Source organism: Globicephala melas, chromosome 16 (genome assembly GCF_963455315.2).
Source record: "Globicephala melas chromosome 16, mGloMel1.2, whole genome shotgun sequence".
NCBI lineage: Eukaryota > Metazoa > Chordata > Mammalia > Artiodactyla > Delphinidae > Globicephala > Globicephala melas.
In genome coordinates, this window is record NC_083329.1 from 53,126,555 (window position 1) to 53,140,297 (window position 13,743).

At 53.9% G+C, this 13,743-nt stretch overlaps 1 protein-coding gene across 6 annotated transcripts in view; it reads right to left on the bottom strand.

Annotated features, from left to right (window-relative positions):
* Positions 1-13,743, bottom strand: part of TSPAN14 (tetraspanin 14) — a 55,008-nt gene that overhangs the window by 2,366 nt on the left and 38,899 nt on the right. For all 6 annotated transcript variants that reach the window (XM_030862765.3, XM_030862761.3, XM_060286590.2 and 3 more), the window contains exons 3-8: positions 9,331-9,381; positions 7,441-7,587; positions 5,736-5,906; positions 3,618-3,743; positions 2,271-2,315; positions 352-471 (exon numbers count right to left, since the gene is read on the bottom strand). In XM_030862765.3, the coding sequence (XP_030718625.1) occupies positions 352-471; positions 2,271-2,315; positions 3,618-3,743; positions 5,736-5,906; positions 7,441-7,587; positions 9,331-9,381 (660 nt within the window). The remainder of the gene's footprint in view (positions 1-351; positions 472-2,270; positions 2,316-3,617; positions 3,744-5,735; positions 5,907-7,440; positions 7,588-9,330; positions 9,382-13,743) is intronic.

Genomic DNA, 13,743 nt, shown 5'->3' on the forward strand with positions numbered 1-13,743 from the left:
ACCCCGAGTCCACCCCAGTCACCCTCTTCAAGGCAAGGTCAGAGCTGAACATTTTCTAAATGGTGGGTTTTCCACAGAGCAGCAGCCTCCGCTGCCTCCGAGGCTGCCTGGGGGGCTGCCGGCTTCTCCTCCCAGCCCTGGGCAACCCTGGAAAAACTCCTGGTTTTTCTGATTCACTGAATTCTTGACTTTCTCCCACCAGTTCTTCTCCCGGGAGACACTCAGCAGCCTACTCACCCTGGGCCTCACGCGCCCTCGGCCACCGGCATCTTTCCCAGTGTAAAATCTGGCTCAAGGGAACAGGTGCGGCCACAAGGGGAGAGGAAGCCACGAAGGGCAGCGGGGGCAAACCTGCAGCAGTGAGATGGCGATGAAGACGCCGGCCACGATGTAGATGTTCCGCGGGAGCCACCCCTCCAGCGCCTGGATACAGCCTTTCGTGAAGATGGACTCGTCCCATTTGCTCTTCAGCTGCAGGGAAACAGGACAGCGGCCTGAGCCCGAGACACGCAGGCCGTCCCCACCCTGGATCCCCAGAGGGCTCCCGCCGGGGGCAGAGCAAAGCTCGGCGGGGGTCGGGGGGAATGAGGGATCCGGGAGGCTGGTGCCGAGGACAGACGGACAGACAGAACTCTCCAGGAGAAACACGTCTATTTGCCTCGGTCTCTGCCCCTCCCCGGGCAGTTCGTATTTTGTAACCTGTCTAAGCAAAGGCTCCCTGGCTGTGATCTTTAACCCCTTTCTCTTAGGGCCTCCACACATTTCAAGGTCAGCTTGTTCAACACACCTCCACAGCCCACGTCTGGAGAAAGGGGAGGGGGATGAGGGCTTGGGGAAGGAAAATGTGCCTTAAAGAGAGAAACTGGGGAAAGAGGGTTCAGCGTCTTTTGAGTCAGGAGAGGGAAGGGACAATGGCTTCTCCGAGTGTGCCCCCGAGCCCAGGTGAGCCTGGCTCCAAGAAGCAGAGCCAGCAGGAACAGGCTGAAGTCGACCCTAGCGGAGGCTCAGTCAGCACACAGGGATGTGGCCTCGGCAGACACCGTGTCCTCACCCACCCCGAACACAGCAGTCAGCCCCGGCCCCCCTCCCCTATCAGCCTCACCCATGAAACACTGACGGAACATTCATTCATTAGCAGTGTTAGGGGCTGAATTATGTCCCCCTAAAATTCCTATGTTGAAGTCTTAACCCCCCAAGACCTCAGAATGTGACTGTATTTGGAGAGAGGCTGTTTAAAGAGGTAAATAAATTACAATGAGGTCATTGGAGTTGGCCCTAATCCAATAACACTGGTGTCCTCGTGAGAAGAGATTAGGACACAGACAGACACAGAGGGAAGCCCATGTGAGGACACAGGGAAGAGGAGGCACCATCCAAGCCAAGGAGTTGGCCTCAGAAGGGACCAACACTGCTGAGGCCTTGACCTCAGACTTCTAACCTCCAGAACTATGAGAAAATTAAATCTCTGTTATTTTAGCCGCAGGGCCTGGGTACTTTTTTACAGCAGTCCTAGCAACTGATGCAAGTGGCGAGGAAATTGGTCACTGAAGAAGCTGATGCTGACATAGGCCCACTGCTATGAAGCGGAGCTCACTGCAGAGGGAGTTGAGGTTTCCCAGCCTGGAGGGTCACATCCCTAGTGTCCACGGCCAACAGCAGGGTGCCTGCAGTTTCCCCGAGATCCCTCTCCTTCAGAACAGCTGTCATTCACATCACCAGAGGCCACCAGAGCAAGGACTGGGGTGGGTCCTCGCCTCTTCACGTGCAAGCGCACACTCCGTACGGCCTGAGGAAGCCCTTAGAGGGCTGAGCCCTGCTCCTGCCCTGAGCCTATCTCCCTTCCTGTCAGCATGGCCTCCATAATGGCGGCTGGACCAAGCCATGTGCCTCCTGCAACTCCACCCTGAACCCCTACATAACAGACACCTCCTGGGACCCCAAGGGTCTCTTAAACATGTCGCCTTTGTTCCCCCAAACTTTCATCCATCTTCTTTCCACTAACGTAGCAACTGCTAGATTTTGTGACTGTGGTTCACAGAGCTTGAAATCACACCCATTACTGTTCCCATGAATCTCGTCTTGCCAGCGGCTCAGGGAAGGCGTGTGTGTGGCCGTGTGCTCCCGCTTGCCTGGTTCCCAGCTTCGGTGGCCTCTCTGAGCTTAGTCTCCCCTGGCTTTCCCACTCCAGTTTGCACTTGTGCTAAATCGGGAAGGTGGACCCTAGAGAATAAACCTGAAGAATTCAAAGTCATATGCATTGGAGCTCTCACCTGAGTCCTGACATCATAGCCACACTGTGTGTTCACAACTTTTTGCTGTAAGAAAAGCAGAAAGATTAGTCATTTTTGTGCTCCAGAAGCCGGTGGTAGAAAGCTCTAGAAAAGTCACAACCAAACACCAGCAAACACCTGCACCAATTCCATTACAGCTCATGCCTTTCCATCATGCTGCCAACTAACCTTCCATGCTAGGACAAAGGTTGGCAAATTTTTTGTGTGAAGGGCAAGATAGTAAATATTTCAAACCCACCTACGTAGCTACTATTCAACTCTGCTGTTGTAGCATGAAGGCGGCCATTGACAATATGTAAATGAACAGGTATGGCTGTATTTCAATAAAACTTTATTTATGGACACTGAAGTTTGAATTTCATGATTTTCACGTGGCACAAAATATTATCCTTCTTTTGATTTATTTTCAACCACTTAAAACGGCTGAAACCATTCATGGCTCACAAGTCATGCAAAAACAGACAGCAGGCCAGATCTGGTGCAGGGGTTGTAGTCTGCCAATCTCTGAGCTAGAAGGGAAAAGCTACACTTGCTAAAGATTTCACAGTCACGGTGGAGAGGTCAGACACCGCTGTGCAGCCTCTGCAGACCTGAACCCCTCCCGGGCTGGGGAACGCGCCTAGAGCCCCGTGGCCCAGCACCAGGCAGTGTGATGGTACTGACGGCCGTAGGGGCTCCCTTCTGCTCAGGCTAGGTTTGGGCAAACATTCAGTGCTCCTTCAAGGACACCCAAGGGAATTCCCTGACAGTCCATTGGTTAGGACTCGGCGCTTTCACTGTTGTGGCGCCAGGTTCAATCCCTGGTCAGGGAACTAAGATCCCATAAGCCGTGCAGCGTGGCCAAAAAAATGGGGCGGGGGGCACCGAAGAGCTCAGTTTCTGGAACCCAAGGATGTGGTCTGTGGCCTGGGGATGAAGACAGGTGAAGAAGAAAGAACGGTGAAAGAATTCTGCACCACCCCCGGATGGCGATGTATGCCATCGCCCAGGGCTTCGGAGGACTGAGTGTTTGTTTTCTCCAGAGAAAGGAGACCAGGCCTCATTATATTCACAGCATCTTGTCCAGGCGGCCCTGAGTGAGAGCCCCTCACGGGAGGGGGACCACTGTTTTTTGCCTGCTTCACCCAGCATACCAGAGCCAGGGTGGGCCATGCAAAAACATTTATGGAATTTATAGGTATAGGATTTCAGAGCTGCAAGAGCCCTGAGGCGAGTGGAGGGGGAGCCGGGCACTCAATCCATCTGCAGAAGAGAAGAAGCCAGAGCCCTCAGGGAGGCAGGAGCTGCTCCGCTCCAGAGGGACCGTCCATGCTTGGGCAGACTCACCGCGGGGTCGGGGACACAGCAGGAGAAGGGCACCCCACACTTCTCGCGGCTGTAGCTGGCGCCACTGCAGTTGAAGTAGACGTTGAGGTCCCAGTCTTCAGGGCCATATGCCCCACAGCACTGGTTCTGCAATCATAAAGCCGAGAACGGTCGGGGCTCTGAGCCAGGGCTGTCGTTGCCCCACGTAGAGTGTCTGTCTTAGGGACACAGGGTTCAGTGCACCTCTGTGTATCACACAGAGAAATCGAAGCCCGCCCCACGGACCTCCCATCACTGAGATGTGAGCGAGGTGACCCAAGTGGACCCTTAAGAAGGAAACTGTGTCCAGGTCCTGTCTGGGCCCAACACACCAGGCCGGCTCGGCAGTGCCCTGGGAGTCAGCTCTACTCCCTCCTCACCCTGGAACTTCCCCTTCCCCTCCAACTGACCCTCAACCCGGGAGAGCGGGCTTCTCGCTCTCCTTCTGATGTGGTCCTCTACTGCCCGCCGAGAGAACACCTCTTTGTGGGCAGTGTGCTTTCCTCCCCAGGAAAGGTCCAAGCTGACCCCAGTCACCTTTCGTGCCTCTTTACAGGAAACAGCTGCTGAAGTCTACTCCCAAGGAGAGTTATGGCTGGGGTGAAAGGTAACGCAAGCAAAGCTCTGCCCCTGACCCGGGGTCTCCACCCTCCCTTCCCAGAACCCCCCACTATCTGGTGAAGCAGCAAAGAAAAACCCCATTTGTCTAAAAAATCGTAAAACCAAACACAGTGAAAGCGGCACTGTGACGTCAGTGGCATCCCAATCCGAGAGCAGATGTCGTTTTCACACTTGCCCTTACAGCTCTCACGGTTATGGCCGTAATCACAGGCCCACAACCAGGATTTTGGCTTCACTTTCGGTTCTAAGGTAAAAATCCCGCCTCCCCTGCCCTGTCCTCCGTGGTTCCAGGTGCTCTAACGACTACCTGATATTCTACCATGAGGAAGCTCCATCATTTACTGAATCTCTAAGGAAAGGTATTTTTTAAAAGGAGAGGAAGGCAGTGGAGAAAACTACAATGTCGTTGAGGCCAGTGCAGAGAGGAACCGCCTTGGCATCCTTGACACCAGCAAGCCCAAGGTTATGTGGAAGTGAAGAGAGAATGGCAGCCTTGAACAGAAAAGGAAAAGGCACAGGAGGCAGTGATGTCAGCAGAGGGTGGGATGGGGACTTTCGCAGACGAACACGGAAGAGATCTAACAACAGAGGAAGGATCTAACGACACAGGAAGGATCTCTGATCACATAAATGGGTTTTGAGGGATCCTACAATACATGAAATAAGGGGTAAACAAGTTCTGGTTAATAAGGAGAACAGCTCATAGTTATTTTTAATGCTCTTCTATTTTCTCCTCAGAACAAAAGGGTTCCATATAGAAAGTTCCTGAGGAAGCTAGGTTTTCTGGCAGAGCACAGATCAAACAACAGCCTTGCACAGGCTGGCATGGTGGGGAGCTGGTTTCTCCTGGGGCCGGGGGGGGCGGGAGGGGTGGCAGGGATGGGGGACAGCAGTGGTCCCAGCCTCCAGGTACAGCCACACACAAGGGGGAGGAAGGCCTGACAGAGAAAAGGCCACGGCCTGGGACTGCTTAGACAAACCCCCAGGAACAGAGTCCAGGGAGGCCACATTCCTCTCCATCTGAAGAACCTTCCTCCAGGCAGCTCTGCCCTCCCAAACAGGAAGGGGAAAAGGTCCCAAGGAGGAAGGGGACAAGAATAGCCTCAGTCGGGGAGTCACGCGCCCAGCTCTACCCCTCAGCACACACAGCACCTAGGAGACTGCAGCCGCCCGCGTGGCCAGGGCTGGAGAGACCCGGGCCCTGCGCGGGTAGAGGGTAGGGTGGCCGTGGGTGCAGCTGGACTGCCTGCCCAAAGCAAATGGGGGAGGGCGCCCTGAGAGCAAGCCTGGCCCGCCAGCAACCACAAGCAGACAAAGCTAACCTGACCAGAGTCGGGGGGAGCACCTCCCCTGGCCTCCCGGCTGTGGGCAGAGCTGAGAAGGGAAGGCCCAGTGTTCCCCACCAGCCTGGCCCCCGAGCCATGCACACAGACTGAAGCCAGAAAAGCCAAGCTCTATCAGGGAGAAGGTGGTGCTTACAGCTTTCTGAAGGGAGTCGATGAGGTTCTGCAGGTCAATGTCATCCCGGTAGGATCTGATGTTGCTCTCGAAGAACTCCCGGAACCGGTCCCTCACCCAGTCCTGGAACAGGAAGGCCAGCACGGCCACGGCCAGCTCCAGGAAAAAGATGAGCACAATGGCACTGCAGAACTGCAGGGGGACAAGCACGGGAGCAGAAGTCACTACACCTCTGGCCTCCCAGCCAGACGCGCATCCTTGCCCGACCCAGAACCTCTGCCTGCTGCGAACAGCACGAGCTCGGCACCCAAGAGACCCACGTTGGAGTCTGGGGAATCCCACGTTATTAGCTGGGTACTCTGGGCAACTCATCCCTACTCACACTGCTGCATTGTTGGTAAGAGTCAGATGAGTGAAAGTATGAGAAAGCTCCAAGACAATGTACCAACCACCTCCTATGAAGTAGCCCCCACTCCAAGGAAACTCCATCACGGGAATGAATGGCTATCCTACCCCACCAGGTATCAGCTCCTTCAGGGCAGAGACTGTGCTCCAGACACGCTATCTGACCACTCTCCTCGCACATACAACCATCCCAGTTGCTAGAAACTTGTTACTCATACTTTAGGGATAAGGAAGCTGAGGTTCACTCGGGTTACATACTTTAGATACAGGACATCTGAGTTCCCTGGCAGGGCTCTTTACAACTCTGGAGTTGCTAACGTTATCAGTACCTACTCTGTATGTGTGTATATGATAGTCAACTGCATAAAAACCTCTGCAGAAGCAGAGCTGTCCCTGGCCACAATAGTGGTGGAATTCTGTAAAGGCCACTGCAGTCACAGGTACACACCCCCTCCCATCAAGGTGGGGCTCCAGCCTGTAGAGCTCAAGTTATCACAGCCGTTATCACTGGCCATACAGCACACTAAGCAGCTATGCAACAACCAACAATATCTCAAAATAAGACAGGCACATGTACAAACATATACACACATAAGGCCCTCCAGAATGAAATCTCCATTCATAGAGAAGCAAGGTAACCAAACATAATCTTTAAGAGAAAAAACAATGAGAAAAAGCCCACGTGTTTTGCTTTCTAAATGAAGCCCAGAAAAAAAGGCTTGATCTAATAAATTCAACAAAAACTATAGTGCAAAACACAATTATGTGTTTTCCCCACCAGGTGCTATTTAATTTTAGCTGAATGCATTTCAAAATGAATGTGTACCTAAGTATAAAACTAAACTCTTAGTAACTCGAAGTTCTGCCAGGAAATTAAGGATTCCGCATTGCACAGCCAACAGTTTCACACACCCTGGAGGAGGGAAAAGATTTCCTAACATTACTGACATCTTTTGATCTTAGCCAGGAAGGGCAAAGGTGAGTAGCAAACAAACAACTGGAACTTCTTAAGGGAGATGAAAGGCAAGGGAAGGGGAGGAGAGCAGGCCAGGGAGCAGCCGACTCTGCCCACTAGGAGATAAAATCCAGAGGGGCCCAGCCTCTCCAGAGATGAGGATCTGGTTCATCTGACTGTTCCCTGAAATCTTACCTTTCGTTAGGCAGCAGGGCACCAAGGGCTGCCTCCTCCCCCCACTGCCAGATCCTGGGGGAGGCTCATAAGAGCTGCTACCCACCCCCCAGATAAGGGCTAGGCCTGCCCGGCAGAGCCCACACCCCTACCTCCCCATCTCCTCCCACCCACGTGTCTAGGGCCACTCACAAAGTTGAGCAGGCAGATGTTCTCCCGCAGGGCCCCCACACAGCCAGCGAAACCCAGCGTGAACATCACCACGCCCACCATCAGCACCAGAACCACAGGGTCAATGCCATGCATCCGGGTCACTTTGGTGAGGTCGGACAGCACCCCCTGAAAGAGGCAGAGAAAGCAGGGTAACATCAGCTTCAAAGAGAGTCGAGGGTGCCCTGGGGGGCTGTGTCCGGACCTAAATGAGGACAGGGACCCGCCTTCCAAGGCTCAGTCTTGTCATTAAAAGCCACGGCATGGCACGGCCCCTCCCCACCTGCCCCCTCAGAGGCCCCTCTGCCCAGTAGATCTTTGCCTACGTCAGCCCCCAGCCACTCTCCCGTTCCTGGTCTCCATCTAGGCTGTGACCGCCTCCCAGGCAGACCCCACACTTCTTTTGTAGCCTGCAGGGTACTGACGCCAGGCCTGGGGTGGAAGAGGCCCTGAGGGGCCCTCTGGTCCGTGGTCAAGGGCACCCCAGGGCCCTGGCCTCTGGCCATCTGGTGGTTGATGTGGCACTCAATTCATGGAGCACCCCACTATCCTGAGATGAAAACAGCTTCAACATGAACACGCTTGTGAACAGCACACCCGCCAAGGACAGGCGAAGGCAGCGCCATCCACTAACTTTCTGCGATGATGTAGATGTTCTATATCTGCACTGTTCACAATGGTAGCCACTGGTCACATGTGCTACTGAGCACTTGAAATGTGGCCTGGTGGAACTAAAGAACTGAATTTTAATTTGTATTTCATTTTAATTAATTTAGATATAATTAGTCATATCTGGCTAATGGCAACTGAAATGGACAGAGCAGTTCTACAGGATTCAAAGGAGGATGGAGAAAAGAGCAGCCGGACCAGGCACCCAGCTAGAATCAGGGAGCCAGGGTAGCCCGGCCTAGGCTCAGGGCTCCGTTGGCTGAGATGCTGCTGTTCCGGAGGCGGTCACACGGTGGCACTACGAGTCATGGTTTGCACCAGCTTCTTGGTCACTAGGGCAAAGTGACATTGCACTACAAGCTCTTAAAGGGGCCCAAACCCAAAGGCAGACCTTATCCAGTTCCTAAGGCCATGGCAAGAAAGCCCACAGACCTAAGCGCTCCTGTCTCCTCCTCCTGAAAGCAGAAAGAGATTCCACTGAAGGAACAGAGGGCCCTGGGCCTGAGACTCGAGAGGAAGCTTTAGCTCCCACTGTTTCCAGCCTGGTCTCTCTACTTCCCCAGCGCCCACCTACCTGCAGAGCAAAATGTGGCACCAAAGCTCCACCCTGCCCACACCCAGTCTAGTCCCATCCTTGGAGTTCCAACTGCCCCTTGTCCTTCCGGACAGTAAGAGCCTGGTCTTCTCTCCTCCTCTCTCCTCTACAGGCTGGGCAAGGAGATTCAAAGGTGCCTACAGGGCGCCCAGGGGGCACGTCCCAGAGTCCTGCTCCCTGACTCAGGGGTCCTTCCCGTGGACGAGAACAAGAGCTTCAGGAATCAACACAACTGTGTTCAGGGTCCTGCTGGCTCCCAGAGGCACAGACAGGACCCATTCCAGAAGGTAGCCCCAGGTCTGCCCTGGACACAGCTGTAGACATGCCCCAGGGTGACTCAGGGCTTCTGGGAACAGGAGAGAGGGCTCCCCACACTCACAGGGCTCAAAATCCCAACCAGCCCAACCTTGACCTCTAGCAGCGACCCTACCACGGGGAAACAGGGCCAGCAGCAGGACCCCAGGAGTTTTCATCATAAGTTCAGTAACTTCCAAGAGCCGGCTCTGTAAAGATTAATGACTACGAACCTCGTCAGGGAGGAGTTTGGAGGAAGGGACAAACAAACCTGGCGGACTGATGCTCAGGGTCCTAGTGACAGTCACACCTACCTTTTCGCTCCACGCCCATAGTCCGACACCCAGGAAGACAACTCCAGCCAACTGAGCAGGCACAGCGGGAAGAGAGAGAGAGAAAGGTAGGTCAGAAACCAGCTCCACGAACATGCTTCTCATAGGAGGGACCACACTGCTAGTCAGGGCGTGTTCCTGGCTCGTGTCCAGGCTGGGCAGAACCAGGGCAAGGCGGCCCCCTTGGCCCCTGCAGATGACAGGGACTCTACACCAGCACAACAGGACGGTGAGGCTCTTCAGATAACCCACACCTATCTTCCCAGACCATTGGGACCAATTCCTTCAACCCCAGAGGTCCCCATGCTCTGGAGAGCAGAGACAAAGATCTCGGAGCAGACTCTGTCCAGGAGAGACTGTGGAGTTAGAGACGTCAGGCCACGCCCCATTTCTTCCCCATTCCACAAGCCCCCTACTCATTTCAATGCACTCTCTGGTGTGTAAGAAGACATCACCCCTCATGATGGCTGCCCCAGGAGCCTTCATGGGCTCCCAGTGCAGGCGAAGCCCTGCCTAGGACAGAGCACCCCCTGTGCCGCCCGCCTCGGGCCTCCAGCCCCGGAGACAGACTCCAAGCACAGACAAGCAGCCGCCCAGGCCATCTGCTGGCAAGGCTCAGGCTCCTCACTGTGGTGCCTACACTCGGCACTGCAGGGCATGCCTGCGCTCAGGAAATGCCTCGTTATGTTACCGAACTAAAAGAAGCCTGCACCAGGCCAAGTGCTCACCCCAGAAAAGCAGTGCCCCCAAACCTGACCTCCTACACACAGGAACCCACCGGGGCTAAGGTGCCTCACGTGCACCATGACAAAAAGGGACCCCCAAATACACTCCACAGATTCCTACACCCCGGAGGATTGTTTCATAGAAAACAGACACCACGTGGCCTCTACAGACTAAGCAGCCCCGCATCTTTCTGCTTAACTGCTTTATACGCTGCTGGCATTTTGCTGCCGTTTATCAGGACCTCTCGGTAAACAACAGGGCAAGGTTCTCTGTGGCTGCAACTTTCCCAAGTGTATTCCCCAGCTTTAGGATACTCCTGTCTACTTCACTGCAAGCCCGAGCAGGCTGCACTCGGAAGAAGGGCCTTCAGAGAAAGCCCCGGAGTTCCCAACCTCCTCTGGGTCACAGGCCACTTTCAGAAAATGTGCACATGCCCAATGTTTTGAAGGGAATTTCAGAGGGTTCTCAGACTCCTTACTGCGGGTTCCCACAGCAGTCTGTGGACCCCAAGTGATGGAGTCCTGCCAAGACCTGATTCCCCCACCTAACAAAGCAGCACGCGAGCCGAGAGGGCCAGGACCAAAACTCTGAAACCGAGTCCCTCTGAAACCGAGTCTCTCTGAAACCGAGTTCCTCTGAAACAGAGTTCCCTGACAAGTTGATGATTAATCTCTCTATCCACAACTTTATTCCCTTTCTCGTCCCGCCCCTGTTTCCCTCAAGATTGAGGAATATCAAAGAAAAGGGGTGACTGAAACCGAGCAGGACCCTGCGGGGCCTTCTTGGGTACAATGAGCCCCTCTGTGCCCGCTGCTTCTTGTTGGTCTCCCCTCCCCTTCTCCCCCCATTCCAAAGAGCAGACTCAAGCAGCTACTGATTAGAACAACAGAGTCACAGGACTCCTGGTTCCTCCAGAAGGGATTTAGATAACAATATGACACTATCTTTGAGCTGTTCTGCAGAAACTAAGACCACCACCCCCCAACCCTGTAGAGGATGGTGATTACCCGCTGACCTGGAGAGGTATGTGGATCCCAGACTGACTGGAACCGGAAGGCAGATGATTCAGATTCCCCAACCATCTCCCTGTTACATCACCACTAACCAAGCAGAAGGAAGTCCACAAGTTAATCATATACGCTGTGACTCTCACCCCTAACATTTCCTTTAAAAACCCTTGACTGAAAGCCATCGGGGAGTTTGGGTCTTTTGAGCACGAGCTGCCCATTCTCCTTGCTGGGCACTCTGCGATAAACCTTGTACTTCCCTTCACCACAACCTGGTAGCAAAAGGACTGGCTTTGCTGCAAGTCAGGTGAGCGAACCCAAGTTCAGTTCAGTAACAATCCCAAGCAGTAAGTGAGAAGGCCCAGATCCCAAGTCTCTGTTTAGTTCATTCATTTACTCACTCACTCATTCATTCAACAGGCATTGAGTAAGTGCCAGGCACCATCTCAAGCACTGGAGACAGCACTGCGCCACGCGGGCAAAGACCCCTCTGCTGCCAGAACTTAGGCTCTCCGGAGCCGACACGTGGTCCTTTCCACCACATTGTGCTGATTTCCCACTTTTCCATCCTCCCATTGGATTAATGAGTTGATGAAGAGGGCTTCGTTTGCCTTGATGGGGTACACGACCAGTTCCCTTCCCTTCCCGAGTGTCTGACACTGCACGGTAAGCAAGCCTGAAGGTGACCAGTCGCCACCTGCCGAATCCCTGTAGGCCTCTCTCCCCACCATTCCTCAAGGTCTCCAATGACTCACTTCCCTCTTGCCAAGCGGGGGGGGTCACGTCTTTTGCCTCAGCTTACCTGATCTCACCCAACACAGCTGGTCATTCTCTCTGTCACTGAGGCACTCAGCTTTGGGACACCAAGTGTACACACACAATTGTCTTCCACCCTCCCTGTTGTTTCTTCTCGGTCTCCTTTGTGGGTTTGTCCTCGTCTTTCAGAGCCCTCTAAATGCTGGAGAACCTCACTGCTCAGTCCTGGACCCCTGCCCTCCCCTGATCCCTCTAGATGATCTCATAACTAACACGGCTGACTCACAAATCCTAACCTCCAGCCATAGCTGCTCCCGAGTCAAACACCCCAATGCCTACTTGACTTGTCCAATGAATATGACTAGTAACATTTCAATCTTCATGTGCCCCCAAATGGAGCTGTGGTCTCCCAACCCCGGAGCAGCTCCTCCCCACCTCTCCCCTTCTCACCAAATGGCACCACTGACCATCTACTCATTTAAGACAGAAAACCTAGACCTCAGGCTTGACAGCTCTCTCCCTCCAACTCCACATTCAACCTATCAGGACCCCTCTGTTAGTCCTACCTTCAAAATACATAGCATACCCTCTCTGCTCCCACCTGTCCATGCTTCATCCCTGCAGGGGCCTCCCCACCGTCTCCCCACAGGTCCCCAAGCAACTAGAACAATCCTTTAAAAATATGTCTAGATCACTCCCCTCCTCAAAATGCTCCGATGACTTCCTTTCACACTTAGAATAAAATTCAAACTCCTTGCCGCAGACCACGAGAACATGGGCAGCCATGCTGTGGCGTGCGTCTCCAACACCATCTCCGACCCGGCTCCCCGGTCCCAATCCCCTTCTCTGGGCCACCCTGGTATTGTTACTGTTTCTTGAACTCACCAAACTCATCCCTGCCTCAGAGCCTTGACTAGATCCCTCAGCCTAGAATGTTCCTCCTCCATATCCCTTCCTGGCTTCCTCCCTCATTCCATTCAGGTCTCTTCAAATTTCTCCTCCTCAAACACATCTCCCTTTGCCATGCTATGTGGACGCTCCCCATCCATCACTCCTGATCTCCTTCCCTGCTAGATCTTCTTCATGGCACATATCCTAGACCACATGAGCTGTCTGTCTGTCTACTGTGCCTCCCCCCCACTTAAGCCCTCTGAGGGCAGCGATGTTTTCTATTCTGTTCAGGGTTGCCTAACCACTTTCCATGACAACCCACCCACCACCCGGTGCCAGGAGGGACAGTGAGGAAGGTCTGCCCCTCGGAAACCCTTCGCCGAATGCAGTCAGCTTAAGACACCAGCTCCCTACCACCGCAACCCAGTTCTCCTTCTCTCACAACAACGGGGCTCTAAGAATGAGAGCTTGTGTTTTTTTCCATTCTGTTTTACAGGAAGAACTAAAGTTAACTTTGCACCAGAAAGACAGGAACTGGGGGGGCAGGGACCCATGTCCGATCATAGGTTCAGTGAACAGTGGTCCAAGGCAGGACCTTCAGGGACCAACAGTTGTTTTAGAGACAAGGAGACTGAGGGAGAACCAAACTGGGGAAGTGACCTGTCTGGGAGCTCACGACAGCCCCCTGAATGATCCAGGACTCTGGCCAGCTTTGCCTGGCTCCCCGTGGAGACCCTTCCCTGGACCTCCCTGGGACAGATGGTCTATGGAGCTGGGCTGTCCTCCTGGCTGCCAACCACCTGGGAGTGACAGTTAAGGTGCCTTCCAGCCTCAGAGTAACCTCCTTTGTCTCTCTTCTATGACCTGATTAAATTCCTTACCAAAGAATGGAGCCCAACTCCCACCAAGCCCAAAGGGAGGCCAGCCTTGGACCATCAGGTGCATACCCTGCGGTGGTCACCAGGGCACCACCCCTTCCTGGGTGCCAGGTGCTGCATTAAACACAATACACCTA